We start from the raw sequence: 18,629 nt of genomic DNA, 5'->3' as shown, positions 1-18,629 counted from the left end.
GGAAGTGTGCTGAGAGGCCGGAGCCGCTTTGCCGGCGGGAATTGTAGTTTTCGGTGTCCCGACGTCTCGATGGGACAGGCTTATGGCTGAGGAGGGTTGTACTACATCTCCCAGAATTCTCTACCAGCCCGAGTTGCTCCGCCTCTCGAGAGCTCTGCATTGTGGGGTATGGAGTTCGAAATGTGGCGAGGCGTGTCAGTGTCCAAAGAGAGGTGCCGGACTCGGACTCGGTTTCCCTGCGGCCCAGGGAGGCTCACGGGCCATTGGCTGAGCGGGGCGGATCTGGTCCTGCTCCTCCCCGCCCCCAGTGACACAATAGTAGCTCCCTCCAAGATGGCGGCAGCGACGGCAGACCCGGGAGCTGGGAACCCGCAGGCTGGGGACTCCTCCGGCGGGGGCGCTGGGGGCGGGCTGCCGTCCCCTGGGGAGCAGGAACTGAGCCGGCGCTTGCAGCGCCTGTATCCTGCGGTCAACCAGCAAGAGACTCCGCTGCCGCGTTCCTGGAGCCCCAAGGACAAATACAACTACATTGGTCTCTCCCAGGGCAACCTCCGCGTCCACTACAAAGGTATCGGCCCATCAGGCTGCGGGGAATCAAGGCTAGAGCGTCGTGGGGTGGCTCTGCTGCCAGGCCCCCGCCCCATCACCTCCCTTTCCCTGCCTGGGTGCTCCATGTTAGGCCTTGGCCCTTTCAGGATGTCCGGGGTGGTGAGGCTGACCAGGCCGAGAGCTGACTGCCTGTTCTCTGTCCTGAGACACCTGCCGTCAAGAGAACCGCAACAGGTGTCCACACCCAGTGCTGGGCCGGACCTTCCACTCCAGGGCCTCCGTGCTTATCCTAGGCTGGCTCCAACGGCAGCGGGACCCTTCGCCACTGCTTAGAAGAAAGGGGTGGTCACGTCCCTACCATTAGCCTGAGACTCGTGGACTTCCCCACCTGCCAGGCATCCTAGACTGGGCCTGGGGTTCCGTGCTAGAGTTTGGGGGGTGTCTTCCAGGTCGGCCTCCTCCTCCTTCCCCTGGCCTCCCAGGTGGGCTGCCTGGATTCTAGAGAGGCTGCCAGCAGCACTTGGGTATCTCTCACATTGCCTGTACCCTTGTTTTGTTTGTATGGGTAGTGTCTCAGGCAGGACTGCTGTTCTCAGGAGGAGGTGAGGCAAAGGTGCAAGGTTTAAGTGTTTATTCAGTTGTCTAATGATTCCTCGGACTGTGTAAGCGCTTCCTCTGGCAACAGAGGAGTGGAGTTGCCATGGAGGAGTTGCAGAGAAAAATGAGGGTTCCATTTGCATTTCCTTCTGCTGAAATTTCTTACTTGCCCTCTCGTGTTAGGTCATGGCAAAAATCACAAAGATGCGGCCTCAGTGCGTGCCACCCACCCCATACCTGCTGCCTGTGGCATTTATTACTTTGAAGTGAAGATTGTCAGCAAAGGAAGAGATGGGTAAGCCCTTCATGACCACCCTCTTTCCCTGAACATGGAGTTGATCCCTGTGGTCAGAGGTCAGGTCCTTTGGCTGGCACTTGTTGCTGATGTGAGCTGGGGAGCCGCATGGGTCTGGGCTGCCACTATTTCCTGACTGTGGGCATGGTCTGGTCTAAGCAGCAGATCTTGATGGCCAGTGGGTGTGTTGGGGGTAAAGCAGGGGATTCTTTTTGGTGATAATGTAATTTGATACCTAGAAGGTTAGGCAAACAAGTAACAAGTTTACTTTTAAAATTTAGTGTCCAGAATGGAGTTTCCCTCATGAGCATGTGGTGTTTTTGTGACTTCCTTCCTTTCACATTCTTGCCGTATTCATGAGATTCTTTTTTATGGCATTTAGTCATGTAGAGGCCCTGGTAGCCTTCAAAGAGATAGTAGAGTCTTTGCAGCATTCATGAAAGCTGCTGTGGTCACCAGCCTGTCATCTGAGGGTAAACAACTTACACATGGTCAGAATCAGGTGACCCTGCTGCTCATAAACTTGTTTTTCAGTCCAAGGACTTGAACACTACTAGTTGGATCAGCTTTAGGAAGGTCGTCATTAAAGTCAGCATTAGGAGCCGGGCACGGTGGCTCACGCCTATAATCCCAGCACTTTGGGAGGCCAAGGTGGGAAGATCACCTGAGGTCAGGAGTTGGAGAATAGCCTGGCAAACATGGTGAAACCCTGTCTCTACTAAAAATACAAAAAAATTAGCTGGCATACGTGTAATCCTAGCACTTTGGAAGGCCGAGGCGGGCGGATCACTTGCGATCAGGAGTTCAAGACCAGCCTGGCCAACATGGTAAAATCCCATCTCTACAAAAAAAATTCAAAAATTAGCTGGGCGTGGTGGTGTGCGCCTGTAATCCCAGCTACTTGGGAGGCTGAGGCATGAGAATCACTTGAACACGGGAGGCGGAGGTTGTAGTGAGCTGAGATTGCGCCACTGTACTCTAGCCTGGGCAACAGAGCAAGACTCTGTCCCAAAACCAAACAAAAAAAGTCAGCATTAGGGAGACTCCCTATTTTAGGGTGATCCAAGCAGACACAGGAAATCATAGGGGAGATACTTAATTTTTTTTTTCTTTCTCCCAGTCTCCCTTTTTTTCCCAGTGATTGTGATGAAGTGGGTGTGTAAGTTATGAAGTAACATGACTGCAGCTACCTTGGAAAGGCTTTCCTCATCAGACTTTAGGTTTGGTGTCTGAAGTTTGCCAACCCCTCTGGTGACCATGCCAACGCTGAGTGTGTATTCTCGAACATTCAGAACTTCTTTCTCCTAGGGACTGTCCCCTTTGTGGTACATGCAAAATGCTTGGCCAAGGGACTAGGCTGGGGGCAACACTGCCAGAGTCTGAGCCTTGCCTACTTCCTCAGTGATGTAACTTCTCTGCCTGAGAGGTCTCTGTGGTCTTGGGTAGATGTTGGAGCTTCAGTCTCCTGATCTGCACTGTGAGGATCCAGGCCAGCATCTAAGCTGCCTGAACTCCAGAATTCTATGCCTCTGAAATTCTGATCATGGGAAGCTACTGCATCTTTGTCTCTCTCTCTCTCTTTTTTTTTTTTTAAATGAGATGGCATCTTGTTCTGTCTCCCAGGTTGAAGTGCAGTGGCAAGATCACAGCTCACTGCAGCCTGATCTGGGCTCAAGTTAGCCTCCCACCTCAGCCTCCTGAGTAACTGGGAATACAGGTGCATGCCACCACACTTGGCTAATTTGTTTTTTGTTTGTTTTTTTTGAGATGGAGTTTTGCTCCTGTTGCCCAGGCTGGAGTGCAATGGCGCAATCTCAGCTCACCACAACCTCCGACTCCCAGGTTCAAGTAATTCTCCTGCCTCAGTCTCCCGAATAGCTGGGCTTACAGGCATGTGCCACCACACCTGGCTAATTTTGTATTTTTAGTAGAGACGGGGTTTCTCCATGTTGGTCAGGCTGGTCTCAAACTCCTGACCTCAGGTGATCCGCCCGCCTCGGCCTCCCAAAGTGCTGAGATTACAGGTGTGGGCCACCGCACCCAGCCTAATTTTTAAAATTATTTGTAGAGATGAGGTCTTGCTGTGTTGCCTAGGCTGGTCTCTAGTGATCCTCCCACCTTGGCCTCTCAAACTGCTGGGACTACAGGCATGAGCTACTGCACCCGGCTGTCTTTCATTATTATCCCCATCTAGTGCATTTACAGATAGGAAAGTTAAATTTATGGGAGGGCTTCAAAGCTCCTATTTTCCCCTTCCACCATCTGATAGAAGCACATATATTTAGTGTGCTTGAACTAGTGTGAATGAGAATAGCCCCTTAAAACAAGCACCTCAAAAATAATGTTGACTAAAATGGTGGTGCTGGAGTCTCATACTGCCAAAGAAACTGAAGTGCACTTCTTAAATTTGTAGGGAGGAAAATGGATTGTTTTCTTCTCGTCTTTATTATAGATAACAGCTGAGTTAGTTATCTAGGTAGAGAGCAGAGACCAACTTCAGAAGGGAAGTGTTTACACTTAGAGACCTGGATTCTTTTTTTCTTTTTGTATTTTTTGAGAGATGAGGTCTGGTTATGTTGGAGATCTGGATTCTTTCAACTGGCTTTTAACATTTCAGTTTTAGTGGATCTTGCTGGAAAAGGCCCTGTGTCATGTTAGATTGGTGAACTATAGGTGTTGACTGGAAGTCTAAAGAAAGGTAGGCATCTATTCCCAGCATTTTACATGTGGCAAACATAGCTGTGGAGCTGATCTAGAAACATCAGATGTTAATTAATTAATTTATTTGCCACACAGTCTCCCTTATCATCCAGGCTGGAGTGCAGTGACTCAAACTCGGCTCATTGCAACCTCTACTTTCTGGGTTCAAGTGATTCTCCTGCCTCAGCCTCCCGAGTAGCTGGGATTACAGGCATACGCCACCACGCCCGGCTAATTTTTGTATTTTTAGTAGAGATGGGGTTTCGCCATGTTGGCCAGACTGGTTTCGAACTCCTGACTTCAGGTGATTTGCCTGCATCAGTCTCCCAAAGTGCTAAGATTACAGGCATGAGCCATGGTGCCCAGCAAGGAAACATCAGTTTTAGAAAGGTCTCAGGTCATGTATGCCTGTGGTAGCCTGCTTCAGTTGACCGCTGTCAGATGGCAGGAGTATGAATAGCTCCTCATGGTCTCTTTGCGGAATCCCTGAAAGCCTTCTCATGACTGGGATGCAGCCGCATGTTAGTATGGGCCAGGTGTGGTTTTGAGGAGGCCAAAGGCAATTACATGGGGCAGGCAGACATCAACTGGCTCATTTCTCTTTTTTTGTAGATTTTTTTTTTTTTTTTTTTTTTTTTTTTGAGACAGGGTCTCGCTCTGTTGCTCAGGCTGGAGTGCAATGGCATGATCACAGCTCACTGCCGCCTCAACTTCCTGGGCTCAGTCAATCCTCCCACCTCAGCTTCCTGAGTAGCTGGGACTATAGGTGTGTGCCGTCATGCTTGGCTCATTTTCTTATTTTTTGTAGAGATGGGGTCTCACAATGTTTCCTAGGCTGGTCTTGAATTTCTGGTCTCAAGTATTTCTTCCACCTCAGCCTTCCAAAGTGCTGGGATTACAGTCATGAGCCACCGTGCCTGGCTGATTTTTTTTTTTAACTATTTTATAGAGATGGGATCTTGCTGTGTTGTCTAGGCTGGTCTCCAACTCCTAGCCTCAAGTGATCCTCCTGCCTCAAAGAGATCTAAAGTGCTGGGATTACAGGCATGAGCCACCATGGCCAGCCTCCCATGGATTTTGGAGGTGTGTTTTTGATCCTGGTTTAGTCCATGACTCAAGCATTAACTGGTTGTCTAGTTTCCCTGTGTTATCTAGTTTGATCCTCACAGCATCTGTGGCAAGTGGCTAGAGCAGATGATCGTGTACCTTCCCATTTTGTGAGTGAGCCCTGAGTGCCTGGGATGTTTGGTGGCCTACCCTGGCTGCAGGGCTTAGGGTGTGCAGTGGAGTAGCCTGATTTATCAGATGTCCTCGCCTGATCCTAGACACACATGTCCATGCTGCTGCTGCCTTTCCCCATTGTAGCTGTTGCATTCCTTCCCTGGGTAGAGTGAAGGAATGTTCTGTTGGATTCCTACCAGATTGCAATGTTAGGGGACAGCTGAAAGGTGCATGGTGCTGTGTAGGGCCAGAGAATTGTGGCATGCTCTGGGCTGGGCTTGATCAACTTACTGTTCCATTTAATCTGTAAACTTGCTTTTCTGTAAATTTGAGTACATCTCCTTTGTAAAAGGTATTTATAAACCCAGTTGCTAGTGTCATTGTTCTCCAGAATGTCCTTTGTTTTGACAATATCTTTTGGAGAAGAACACACTAAGCTAGTCTAATAAGGAAAGTTTCATGTCAAGGTTTCACAGAGTATTTATATATACCTACTATGTTCCAGGCCCTATACTAGGTGTAGGGAGAACAGATGTAAAGCCAGCACAGATCAGCTTTGTCCTCAGGAAGCCTGTGGCCCATTCAGTAGAGAGTGGACAGAAAGTCTTTCTGCAAGAGGAGGCAGAGCCTGGGAACAGTTGGGAGGGATGAGTAGGAGTTCCCCAGCAGGCGAGACCTGTTAGACCTATGAGTCTGATGGGTAACTAGCTTGACTTCTGGGTGCTAGGCTTTCTGGGCACTCCTCAAGTATAAGAGAGCTCTGTGGAGTAGCAGGGGCTGTGTTTGAGCTAAGAGCTTGGCACAGACTGATGGGCTTCGGCTGCATTTTGTCGAGTCACCAGAGCTGTGAACTCAGGGAGTGGGTCTGGTGGGGTGAGGAGACATCAGAGCACTGCCAGTGGTGCCAGGAGATAAGGGGCATCCAGGTCTGTCTTTCTAGGAAGCAAAGGAGGGCCTGAAGCTGAGGGTCCCTGGGGAGGAGCAACGTCCGCATGTTCATGGACCTGTGGGTGTCCCTGGCTCTTAGTGATGACACATGGAGGGTGTGGCTGGCTAGGCTGACAGATGCTCCAGTGTGACCCTCAAAATAGACTGTAACATCATCCCAGCGGCGGAGGCCTCCTGACATGTGATGGTTGCTTTACCCAAGAGTAGTAGGCCTGGGCTAGAGCACTGGATGGCATGGAGAGGGGTGGGGGCATTCTCCTCTGTAGCCAGTGTCTGGGCCCAGGCCCAGAGCAGGGGTCTCTGACCACAGCCAGCCAGCCTTCCCTTGTTCCTGCAGCTGACTTCCTTTGGCCAGGCAGCAGTGTACTCATTCATTCATTCCAGACACCGGGGTGCAGTACCCATTGTTTTTTTTTTTTGGTGGTGGTTGTTTTTTTTTTTTTGAGACAGAGTCTCGCTCTTTTGCCAGGCTGGAGTGCAGTGGCACAATCTTGGTTCACTGCAAACCTCCGCCTCTTGGGTTCAAGCGATTCCCTTGCCTCGGCCTCCCGAGTAGCTGGGACTACAGGCGTGCACCACCACACCCAGCTAATTTTTGTATTTTTGGTAGAGACAGTGTTTCACCATGTTGGCCAGGATGGTCTCGATCTCTTGACCTCATGATTTGCCTTCCTCAGCCTCCCAAAGTGCTAGGATTACAGGTATGAGCCACCACGCCTGGCCGTACCCATTCTTTTGTCCCAGCCTGGGCCCCAGGAGCACAGGCATGAGGCCCCACAGGTGGTGTCGAAGGGTCAGCCCACAGTGTGTGTCATATCCAAGGGTGGCCTGGAGGATGGACTATACCTCAGAGTTTTGAGGAAAACATCATAGAATCATAGAAGAGGTGATGATGTGGGCTCTGGAAAGAGGAGTTAGAGTGTTCTAGGTGAACAAAGTGAGAAGCAGATGCTTCAGGCAGAAGAAACAGTGCATAAAAAGACATGGAGTTGGCAGGGCACGGTGGCTCACACCTGTAATCCTGGCACTTTGGGAGGCCAAGGCAGGCGGATCACGAGGTCAGGAGATCGAGACCATCGTGGCTAACATGGTGAAACCCCGTCTCTACTAAAAATACAAAAAATTAGCTGGGCGTGGTGGCGGGCGCCTGTAGTCCCAGACTTGGGAGGCTGATGCAAGAGAATGGCGTGAACCCGGGAGGTGGAGCTTGCAGTGAGCCGAGATCGCGCCACTGCACTCCAGCCTGGGCAACAGAGCGAGACTCCGTCTCAAAAAAAAAAAAAAAAAAAAAGATGTGGAGCACAGAGCATGAGGTCGGTAGGGCCAGAATGAAAATACCTTGTGTGTGGCCTGGTTCATGCCTGTAATCCCAGTACTTTAGGAGACTGAGGCGGGCGGGTCACTTGAGTTCAGGAGTTCAAGAACAGCCTGGCCAACACGGCGAAACCCCATCTCTACTAAAAATACAAAAATTAGCCAGGCGCTAATAATAGTGGTGGTGTGTGCCTGTAATCTCAGCTACTTGGGAGACTGAGGCAGGAGAATCACTTGAACCTGGGAGGTGGAGGTTGCAGTGAGCCGAGATCACACCACTGTTCTCCAGCCTGGGTGACAGAGTGAGACTCTGTCTCAAAAAAAATAAAAAAGAAAATACCTTGTATGCTGTGGCCAGGGAGCGTGGGCTGTATCCTGAGGGCAGTAGCAGTGTTGGGGGCTGTGGATCTACCCATGCTTTTGAGAATGAAGGAAAGAAGAGACTCTGCCAGTTTGGTTCAGCCAGGCTTCTCTGGCCAAGAGCCCTGTCCAGGGTGGGCCAGTGACTTTAGGTCTTTGCCTCTAGCATGGTTTTCTCATAGCGGTTGTCTTTTTTTCTCTTGGCTGTTCCTTTGGTATGAAGAGATGAAGGGATGGGGTGTGAAAGACTGGTAGCCAGGAGGCTTCTCGGAGGTGAGAGGACTCTGCTTGTGCTGGAGTTCTGGTATTTTGGTTTTGCCAGCTCCCATCTGAAAGACAGTAATGTCCCATGTTTTATACCCAAGCATCTCTGGTGAGCCAGAATCAGCCAAAGTGATTTTCCATGGAGACCTAGAGAGCCACTGTTAATTAAGATATCTTGATTAAGGTCGGGCGCGGTGGCTGAAGCCTGTAATCCCAGCACTTTGGGAGGCCGAGGCAGGTGGATCACGAGGTCAGGAGATCGAGACCATCCTGGCTAACACGGTGAAACCCTGTCTCTACTAAATATACAAAAAAAAAAAATTAGCCAGGCGTGGTGGCGGGCGCCTGTAGTCCCAGCTACTTGGGAGGCTGAGGCAGGAGAATGGCGTGAACCCAGAGGGCAGAGCTTGCAGTGAGCCGAGATCACGCTGCTGCACTCCAGCCTGGGTGACAGAGCGAGACTCCGTCTCAAAAAAAAAAAAAAAAAGATATCTTTATTAAGATCTCACCTGCCACATTCCTGGTCTGGAGGGCCATTTAAGCTTAGGCCCTTCCAGCTGAGAGACAGCTGTGGCTGACTCCTCACCCTGGGTCCCCTCACCAAGTTCCAGTCTACATGCATTGTACAGTGCTGTTGAGAACTTTGGTGCTCATTTGTCATCTGGGGAAGGCCTTATCCTGCCCGCCCTGATAAGAAGGTGCTGTCCTTGCCCAAGGCAGGTACAGGCCATGGTTGCGCCCCATTTTCCCTGACTGCCCCCCTGGAGTTGATGGCCTTACAGGCAGATACTGAGCTTTGGGCTGCACTTCTACTCAGGTAACACATTGTGCTATTTGTGGAGACATGGAATGTTTGGGTTCTGGAACACAGGGTAGGATGTTTGGGTTCTGGAACACGGGGTAAGAGAACTGGAGTCTAGATGGTGGCCACTGTTCTTTGCTTTTTTTTTTTTTTTTTTTTTTTTTTTTGAGACAGGGTCTTACTCTGTCACTCAGGCTGGAGTGCAGTGGCACAGTCATGGCTCACTGCAGCCTCGACCTCCTGAGTTCAAGCAATCTTCCTACCTCAGACTCCTGAGTAGCTGGGACTACAGGTGCATGCCATCATGCCTGGCTAATTTTTATTTTATTTATTTAATTTATTTTTTGAGACAGAGTGTCGCTCTGTCACCCAGGCTGGAGTCCAGTGGAGTGATCTTGGCTCACTGCAACCTCCGCCTCCCAGGGTTCAAGTGATTCTCATGCCTCAGCCTCCTGAGTAGCTGGGATTACAGGCGTGTGCCATGACACCTGGCTAATTTTGGTATTTTTAGTAGAGACGAGGTTTTGCCATGTTGGCCAGGCTGGTTTTGAACTCCTGACCTCAAGTGATCTGCCCGCCTCAGCCTCCCAAAGTGCTGGGACTACAGGTGTGAGCCACCATCCCCAGCCCTGGCTAATTTTTAAATTTTTTGTAGAGACAGGGTCTTGCTATATTTCCTAGGCTGGTCTGGAACTCCTGGGCTCAATCAATCCTCCTGCCTCAGCCTCCCAAAGTGCTGAGATTACAGGCATGAGCCACCACACCTGGCCTGTGGCCACTTTTCTGGTAGGGCCTCCCTCCTCACTGTATGTTGCTACCCAGGCTCCAACTGTGAGCTGAGAGTGGGGAGCGTCGTTGCCTTCTTTATAGCTGGGGCCTTCCTTGGTCAAGAATTAGCTTTTAGAGAAATTCCTACAATTCACTTCACCTGCTGCCTTTCTGCCTTGATGGTGTTTTTGTTCTCTGGAACTTTTGGTCTTTTCCCTGTATGGGTGACTATGTAAGGGAGATTCCTTGTTAGAAGAGAAGCAGAAGCTCATCAGGCCAGAGCACAGGAGGATGAACCTAGCAGCCCCATGTGGCAGGCACTGTGTGCCATTCCTATTATGGGGCCATTGGGAAGGAATAAAGGGCCCCAGAGTGGGTCTTGTGTGGTTGGGTCAAGTTGGAAAGAAGGGACTTATCAGTGGAAGAGGGATGGATAATTATGTCTAAATGCAAAGATGTTCCTCTGCCTCTCCACTCTGTTCAAAATCCATATAAAATGTCTTTGTAATTCTAGGATCGTTGGTGTTGTGACTTGGTAGTAGAACAGAGCCTAGCCCTTCTGTCATGAAGGGGCCAGAACAAGATGCTCTGTACTACGTAGGGAAGTTGGGAAGGGACTGAGGAAGCCCTTGGCACACCTCTTATGCCATTTCTTGTCACTTAACTCTTGGAATTAGAGATGCTTGGGGTTTCAGGGGAGTTTAGTTTAGGTCAGGGGTGGCAAGTGTGAAGGCCCCAATATCCCACAATACCCTCAGCTTCTATGACCAACATTACTGATTGAAGTAGCGCTTGTTCTTGTCCAGACAGAGCCCAGAATTTTTCTCAATGCACAGCACACCAGGCAGCTGTAATTTACTGGTCAGAGTTTCATCATGAGATGAAATCTACCAGCCCTTAAGGTGGAGGTGGTTGGAAGATAAGAAGTGGATAGAGGCCCAGATGGTCGAGGGCTCAGCTTATTTCTTCTAAAGGAGAGTCCCAAGGCAGAGCTGAACCAAGAGGAAAGAAACAGAGGGGTTGGATTGCTGAATAAAACTGATTCTAACCCAGTTTATAAAACCATGTATCTGAAGTTGGCATGGACTTTTTAAAAAAATGGAATGCCCTGTTTTTATAACGACTTGCACCAGTAGTTTATCAGTAGTTATATTTACTTTTATAAAAATCAAAATAGGCTGGGTGCGGTGGCTAACACCTGTAATCCCAGCGCTTTGGGAGGCCGAGGCAGGCGGATCACAAGGTCAGGAATTTGAAACCAGCCTGGCCAACATGGCGAAACCCTGTCTCTACTAAAAATAAAAAATATTAGCTGGGCGTGGTGGCAGGCGCCTGTAATCCCAGCTACTCGGGAGGCTGAGTCAGGAGAATCACTTGAACCCGGGAGGCGGAGGTTGCTGTGAGCTGAGACCATGCCACTGCACTCCGGCCTGGGCAACAGAGCAAGATTCCGTCTCAAAAAAAAAAAAAAAAAAAAAAAATCCAAATATTTTTATTTTACCTATAGAAAACATTTATTTATTTATTTATTTATTTATTTATTTATTTACTTACTTACTTATTTTCGAGACGGAGTCTCACTCTGTCACCCAGGCTGGAGTGCAGTGGTGCGATCTCAGCTCACTGCAAGCTCCACTTCCCGGGTTCACGCCATTCTCCTGCCTCAGCCTCCTGAGTAGCTGGGACTACAGGTGCCTGCCACCGCACCTGGCTAATTTTTTGTATTTTTAGTAGAGACAGGGTTTCACAGTGGTCTCGATCTCCTGACCTCATGATCCACCCGCCTCGGCCTCCCAAAGTGCTGGGATTACAGGTGTGAGCTACCGCGCCTGGCCGAAAACCTTTATTTTTTAAAAATTATTTTATTTATTTATTTATTTTGAGATGGAGTTTCACTCTTGTTGCCCAGGCTGGAGTGCAATGGCACGATCTTGGCTCACCATAACTTCGGCCTCCCGGGTTCAAGTGATTCTCCTGCCTCAGCCTCCTGAGTAGCTGGGATTACAGGCATGCACCACCATGCCTGTCTAATTTTGTATTTTTAGTAGAGACACGGTTTCTCCATGTTGGTCAGGCTGGTCTTGAACTCCTGACCTTAGGTCATCCTCCTACCTCAGCCTCCCAAAGTGCTGGGATTATAGGCGTGGACCACCGTGCCCAGCCTATTTATTTTTTTGAGGCGGGGTCTCACATTTGTTGCCCAGGCTGGAGTGCAGTGTTGCGGTCACGGCTCTGCAACCTGCCCTCGTGCTCAAGAGATTCTCTCACCTCAGCCTCCTGAGTAGCTGGGACTACAGGCACATGCCATCATGCTGAGCTAATTTTTTTTTTTTTTAAGTAGAAATGGAATTTCATCACTTGCCCAGGGTGACCTTCCTGGGCTCAAGTGATCTGCCTGTCTTGGCCTCCCAGAGTACTGGGATTACAGGTGTAAGCTGCTGTACTTGGCCCTTTTTTTTTTTTTTTTTTTTTTAATTTGAGGCAAGGTCTCACTCTTGTCACCTAGGCTGGAGTGCAGTGGCAAGATAGTGGCCTGAAATTTTTTTTTTTTTAACTGCTAAAGAATATGTAGGATTTTTTTTAGGCTGGGTGCGGTGGCTCAAGCCTGTAATTCCAGCACTTTGGGAGGCTGAGGCAGGTGGATCATGAGGTCAGGAGATCGAGACCATCCTGGCTAACACGGTGAAACCCTGTCTCTACTAAAAATACAAAAAAATTAGCTGGCCATGTTGGCACACACCTGTAGTCTCAGCTACTCGGGAGGCTGAGGCAGGAGAATCGGTTGAACCTGGGAGGTGGAGGTTATAGTGAGCTGAGATCGTGCCACTGCACTCCAGCCTGGGCGACAGAGTGAGACTCCATCTCAAAAAAAAAAAAAAAAGAATATGTCAGATTTTTTTAATACCCGATAAAGTCTACTTTTAAAAAATACACTGCAGGCCGGGTGTGGTGGCTCGTGCCTGTAATCCCAGCACTTGTTTTTTATTTTGAGACAGAGTCTCGCTGTGTCACCCAGGCTGGAGTGCGGCAGCATGACCTCGGCTCACTCCAACCTCTGCCCCCTGGGTTCAAGCAATTCTCCCGCCTCAGCCTCCTGAAAGCTGAGGTTACAGGCATGCACAACCACGCCTGGCTAATTTTTGTATTTCTAGTAGAGATGGGGTTTCGCCATGTTGGCCAGGCTGGTCTCAAACTGCTGATCTCAGGTGATCTGCCCGCTTCAGCCCCTCAAAGTGCTGGGGTTACAGGCTTGAGCCACCGCGCCTGACCAGTCCCAGTACTTTGGAAGGCCAAGACGGAAGGATTGCTTGAGCCTAGGGGTTCAAGACCAGCCTGGACAACATAGTGAAACACCTACCTCTAAGAAACATTTTTAAAAATGAGCGGGGTGTGGTAGAACACTCCTGTAGACCTAGCTACTTGGGAGGCTGAGGCAGGAGGATTGCTTGAAACCAGGAGTTTGAGGCTGCAGTGAGCTATGATTGAACTACTGCATTCCAGTGTGGATGAGAGAGTGAGACGCTGTCTCAAAAAAAATAAATAAATAAAAAATAAAAATAAATAGCAGAGGGATAGAGAGATGCAGGTTTAAACAAATGCAGGTTTATGGCCATTATGTATATATTACTAGTAGAAGTAAATGCAGAAAACAGAAACCAGATATTTCCAGTAGAAAGGGGTTTAATATATGGACTTTGATGCTTATAGAATTATCAAGACTTAGAATTTTCATGTAATGGTGGACGAGGCTACTTAAATAATGTCTCCGACTGAAAATAAGATGGCAGATAAAATATTACAAGCCAGGCAGGCACGGTGGCTCACACCTGTAATCCCAGCACTTTGGGAGGCCGAGGTGGGTGGATCACCTGAGGTCAGGAGTTTGAGAACAACATGGCGAAACCCCGTCTCCACTAAAAATATTAAACATTAGCCAGGCATGGTGGCGTATGCCTGTAATCCTAGCTACTCGGGAGGCTGAGGCAGGAGAATTGCTTGAACCTGGGAAGCGGAGGTTGCAATGAGCCGTGGTCGTGCCATTGTGCTCCAGCCAGGGAAACAAGCGAAACTCCATCTAAAAAAAAAAAAAAAATTACAAGCCAGCCAACTCAAGGCCAGTGTCTGGATGAACACCTGTAACTAGAGTTAAGGGTAGTGTCTGTGTACCAAAGGACATTTGTGGTGTTCACATACTGCTATGCTTATGTGCTTCAGCTCCATAATTACACAGGGCCATAGAGGTGGAGGTTAGGGCCCAAAGCCTACTGGCTGTGGGGTCTAATGGGAACCCTCTCACATTAAGCTGGGACATTAGTGGCTACACCCTCTGGTTACAGGCAGTGCATTTGGGTTTTTGAATGTAGCAGGCCCTAGAAAGTCAAGGTTTGGTACTTGAGACTCTGTTAGTACATTAGAGGAGCTCAGAACCAAGAGTGTGTAACCTGCCTAGGGCCACCGATAGGGGCTGTTCTTCTCCTTTTGTCTGGTGATCTCTCTGAGTGCTTTGATAGTGCTGGTGACATTGGGCACATGAGGGTCTCCTGACCCATACACAGAACCACTTTTCTCCATATGAGCACCCTAACTTGAGGCCCCTTTGCTTTCTGGCCTATTCTTTTTTTTTTTTTGAGACGGAGTCTCTCTCTTGCCAGGCTGGAGTGTGGTGGTGTGATCTCGGCTCACTGCAACCTCTGACTCCCAGTTGTAAGCGATTCTTCTGCCTCAGCCTCCTGAGTAGCTGGGACTATAGGTGCGCACCACCATACCCAGCTAATTTTTGTGTTTTGTATTTTATGGGGCTTCACCATATTGGCCAGGATGGTTTCGATTTCTTTTTTTTTTTTTTTTTTTGAGACGCAGCCTCGCTCTGTCGCCCAGGCTGGAGTGCAGTGGCGGGATCTCGGCTCACTGTAACCTCTGCTGCCCGGGTTCATGCCATTCTCCTGCCTCAGCCTCCCAAGTAGCTGGGACTACAGGCGTCCGCCACTACGCCTGGCTAATTTTTTTTTTTTTTTTGTATTTTTTTAGTAGAGACGGGGTTTCACTGTGTTAGCCAGGATGGTCTTGATCTCCTGACCTCGTGATCCGCCCGTCTTGGCCTCCCAAAGTGCTGGGATTACAGGTGTGAGCCTCCATGTCCAGCCCAGTTTCGATTTCTTGACCTTGTGATCCGCCTGCCTCGGCCTCCCAAAGTGCTGGGATTACAGGCATGAGCCACTGTGCCTGGTCTAGCCTATATTTTTTGAATAGTGCTAAGGCCCAGGCCACTCATCTCTGTAATGCCCTTCCTCTTAGTGGGAAGCCTACACAGAATTGGGCTCAGTGGGTGACTGCATGGCTTCCTGGGGCAGGGGACAGATATGGTTGCTTGCTGGAGGAGCAGCTTACACGTAGCAGCCAGTGTCGTGACGGACTGTAGCTTGCTTTGTTTATTTACTTTTTTTTTTTTTTTTTTGAGACGGAGTCTCACTCTGTCACCCAGGCTGGAGTGCAATGGCGTGATCTCGGCTCACTGCAACCTCCGCCTCCCAGGTTCAAGTGATTCTCCTGCCTCAGCCTCCCTAGTGCTGGGACTACAGGTGTGCATCACCATGCCCAGCTAATTTTTGTATTTTTAGCAGAGACGGGGTTTCACCATTTTGGCCAGGATGGTTTCGCTCTCTTGACCTCATGATCTGCCCACCTTGGCTTCACAAAGTGATGGGATTACAGGCATGAGCCACTGTGCCCGGCTTCCTTTTTTTTTTTTTTTTTTTTGAGACGGAGTCTCGCTGTGTTGCCTAGGCTGGAGTGCAGTGGCGTGATCTTGGTTCACTGCAACCTCTGCCTCCCAGGGTCGAGCATTTCTCCTGCCTGAGTAGCTGGGATTACAGATTACAGGCGCGTGCCACCATGCCTGGCTAATTTTTGTATTTTTAGTAGAGGTGGGGTTTCACCATGTTGGTCAGGCTGGTCTCGAACCCCTGACCTCATGATCTGCCTGTCTCGGCCTCCAAAAGTGCTGGGATTACAGGCGTGAGCCACCGTGCCTGGCTATTTATTTACTTTTTGAGACAAGGTTTCGCTTGCTGTGTCACTTAGGCTGGAGTGCAGAGATGTGGTCATAACTCACTGCAGCCTCAAACTCTTGGGCACTAGCAATCCTCCTGCCTTGGCCTATCAAAGGCTGGTATTACAGGTGTGAGCCAGCACACCTGGCATTGACTATGGCCTTAAGTGGGCTGATTAGACTATGAAATAAAATTCCTAGCACTGAATATTAGCCCTCATTTCACACCTAAATATCAGTTGTTGTTTTTCATGAACCATCTTCCAAGGATCATTTTGTAACTGAGGTCCCAGAGTTCCCCTTTGTTGTAGAGGCTGTTGATTTCTTTTCTGGGGCAGGTTCTGATAGCAACAAGATTGCCAGCCTGCTGAACTGTGGCTAAGGTATTAGATGTCAAGACGAAACTGTCCGGTGAGATTCCTGGAGCCCCTGGGAGGTCTAGGGTTGGGGGTACTGGTGACTAGCCCTTTCACCTGAGGGTGGGCGGCAGAGCTGGTACCTTCCTGCAGCCTCCAACAGCCATCTCAGCCCTGAGGCTGAAGATCTTGTCTCTTCTCTCCTTTTCGTCACTTCCTACCAGAGCCCTGTGGGTGTAGGGACATCCTGCTGATGGAGCTTAAATTTAAAACGTTCGAGCCCCATTGGCTCCTGTGTCTTATGCAGCAGTTCTTAAAAGTGCCCATAGGCTTGCCAGCCCATGAAATATACCTTCCCTCTAAAAAGAAATTGGTAAAACTGGGCCGGGCGTAGTGGCTCACACCTGTAATCCCAGCACTTTGGGAGGCCGAGGAGGGCGATCTCGAGGTCAGGAGATCAAGACCAGCCTGGCTAATATGGTGAAACCCTGTCTCTACTAAAAATACAAAAAATTAGCCAGGCGTGGTCGCACACGCCTACAGTCCCAGCTACTTGGGAGGCTGAGGCAGGAGAATCACTTGAACCCGGGAGGCAGAGGTTGCAGTGAGCCGAGATCACACCAGTGCACTCCAGCCTGGGCGACAGAGCAAGACTCTGTCTCAAGAAAAAAGAAAGAAATTGGTAAAACTGGCCAGGCTCTGTGGCTCATGCCTGTAATCACAGCACTTTGGGAGGCTGAGGTGGGTGGATCATGAGGTCAAGAGTTTGAGACCAGCCTGGTCAACATGATGAGACCCCGTCTCTACTAAAAATACAAAAATTAGCCAGGCGTGGTGGCGAGCGCCTGTAATCCCAGCAACTCAGAAGGCTGAGGCAGGAGAATTGCTTGAATCTGGGAGGTGGAGGTTGCAGTGAGCCGAGACTGTGCCACTGCACTCCAGCCTGGGCAACAGATTGAGACTCCATCTCAAAAAATAAAAAAATAAAAAATTGGTAAAAGTAAAAACATTTGGGTCCCTCTTCACTCTTGTCATTTGCTGTGGGCTAAGTGTGGGACTTCTGGCCCCAATGTGAGGCCAGAATACTCTTATGCTGCCCATTGTGCTCTGTGCTGGGGCCTCCCTTGTCTCATCGGGAAAAGCCAGATGCAGTCTTTGCTGGTTTGCAGGGCCATAGGGGTGTTCTTGGTGTCTCCGTGTATGTGTGTGGTAAAAATATGTAACATAAAATATGCCATTTTATCCATTTTCAGTGTATAATTCAGTGGTATTAATTGCATCCACAATGTTGTGCAACCATCACCACATCACTGTCTATTTCTAGAACTTTTCCGTCACCCCAAACAGAAACTTTGTACCCATTAAGCAGTAACTCTCCATTTCTCCCTCCTCCTAGTCCCTGTTAACCTCTGATCTACTTTCTGTTTCTATGAATTTGCTTATTCTTGATAGTTCATGTAAGGGGAATCCTACAATATTGGTCCTTTTGTGTCTGCCCCATTTCACATAGTATTATGTTTCCAAGGTTTATCTGTGTTGTGGCATGTTTCATAACTTCATTTCTTCTTCTTCTTTTTTTTTTTTTTTATTTGAGACAGAGTCTCAATCTGTCACCCAGGCTGGAGTGCAGTGGTGCGATCTCAGCTCACTGCAACCTTCGCCTCCCGGGTTCAGCGATTCTTCTGCCTCTGTCTCCCGAGTAGCTGGGATTACAGGTGTGCGCCACCATGCCCAGCTAATTTTTGTATTTTTAGTAGAGATGGGGTTTCGCCATGTTGGTCAGATTGACCTTGAACTCCTGACCTCGTGATCCGCCTGTCTTGGCCTCCCAAAGTGCTGGGATTACAGGTGTGAGCCACTGTGCCAGGCTCATTTCTTCTTGTTTACTTATTTATTTATTTAGTTGTTTTTAAGAGATATGGTTGGCTGGGCATGATGGCTCATGCCTGTAATCCCAGCACTTTGGGAGACTGAGATGGGTAGATCACCTGAGGTCATGAGTTTGAGACCAGCCTGACCAACATGGTGAAACCCCGTCTCTACTAAAAATACAAAAAATTAGCCAGGCGTGGTGGTGTGTGCCTGTAATCCCAGCTACTTGGGAGGCTGAGGCAGGAGAATCACTTGAATCCGGGAGGTGGAGGTTGCAGCAAGCCGAGATGGTGCCATTGCACTCCAGCCTAGGCAACAGAGTGAGACTCTATCTCAAAAAAAAAAAAAAAAAAAAAAAAAAGAAACATGGTCTTGTTCTGTTGCCCAGACTGGAGTGCAGTGGCACAATCATGGCTCACTGTATCCTTGAGCTCCTAGGCTCAAAAACTCCTCTAGCCTCAGCCTCCTGAGTAGCTAGGACTGCAGGCATATGCCACCATGCCTGGGTACTTTTTTTTTTTTTTTTTGAGATGG

At 49.1% G+C, this 18,629-nt stretch overlaps 1 protein-coding gene across 2 annotated transcripts in view; it reads left to right on the top strand.

Moving 5' to 3' along the window:
* The first annotated feature begins 155 nt into the window (after positions 1-155).
* RANBP10 (RAN binding protein 10) overlaps positions 156-18,629 on the top strand; it is an 85,668-nt gene continuing 67,194 nt past the window's right edge. Inside the window, exons 1-2 of one of the 2 annotated variants that reach the window (XM_009250829.4) lie at positions 156-568; positions 1,330-1,441. In XM_009250829.4, coding sequence (XP_009249104.3) covers positions 169-568; positions 1,330-1,441 — 512 coding nt within the window. In that variant the 5' untranslated portion in view covers positions 156-168. Of the gene's footprint in view, positions 569-1,329; positions 1,442-18,629 lie in introns of those variants that run through there. The other variant, XM_054535000.2, reaches the window with a different exon arrangement.

This window comes from Pongo abelii, chromosome 18 (assembly GCF_028885655.2).
Source record: "Pongo abelii isolate AG06213 chromosome 18, NHGRI_mPonAbe1-v2.0_pri, whole genome shotgun sequence".
NCBI lineage: Eukaryota > Metazoa > Chordata > Mammalia > Primates > Hominidae > Pongo > Pongo abelii.
Note: the sequence above shows the minus strand (reverse complement) of the source record. Positions and strands in the feature narration are given on the sequence as shown.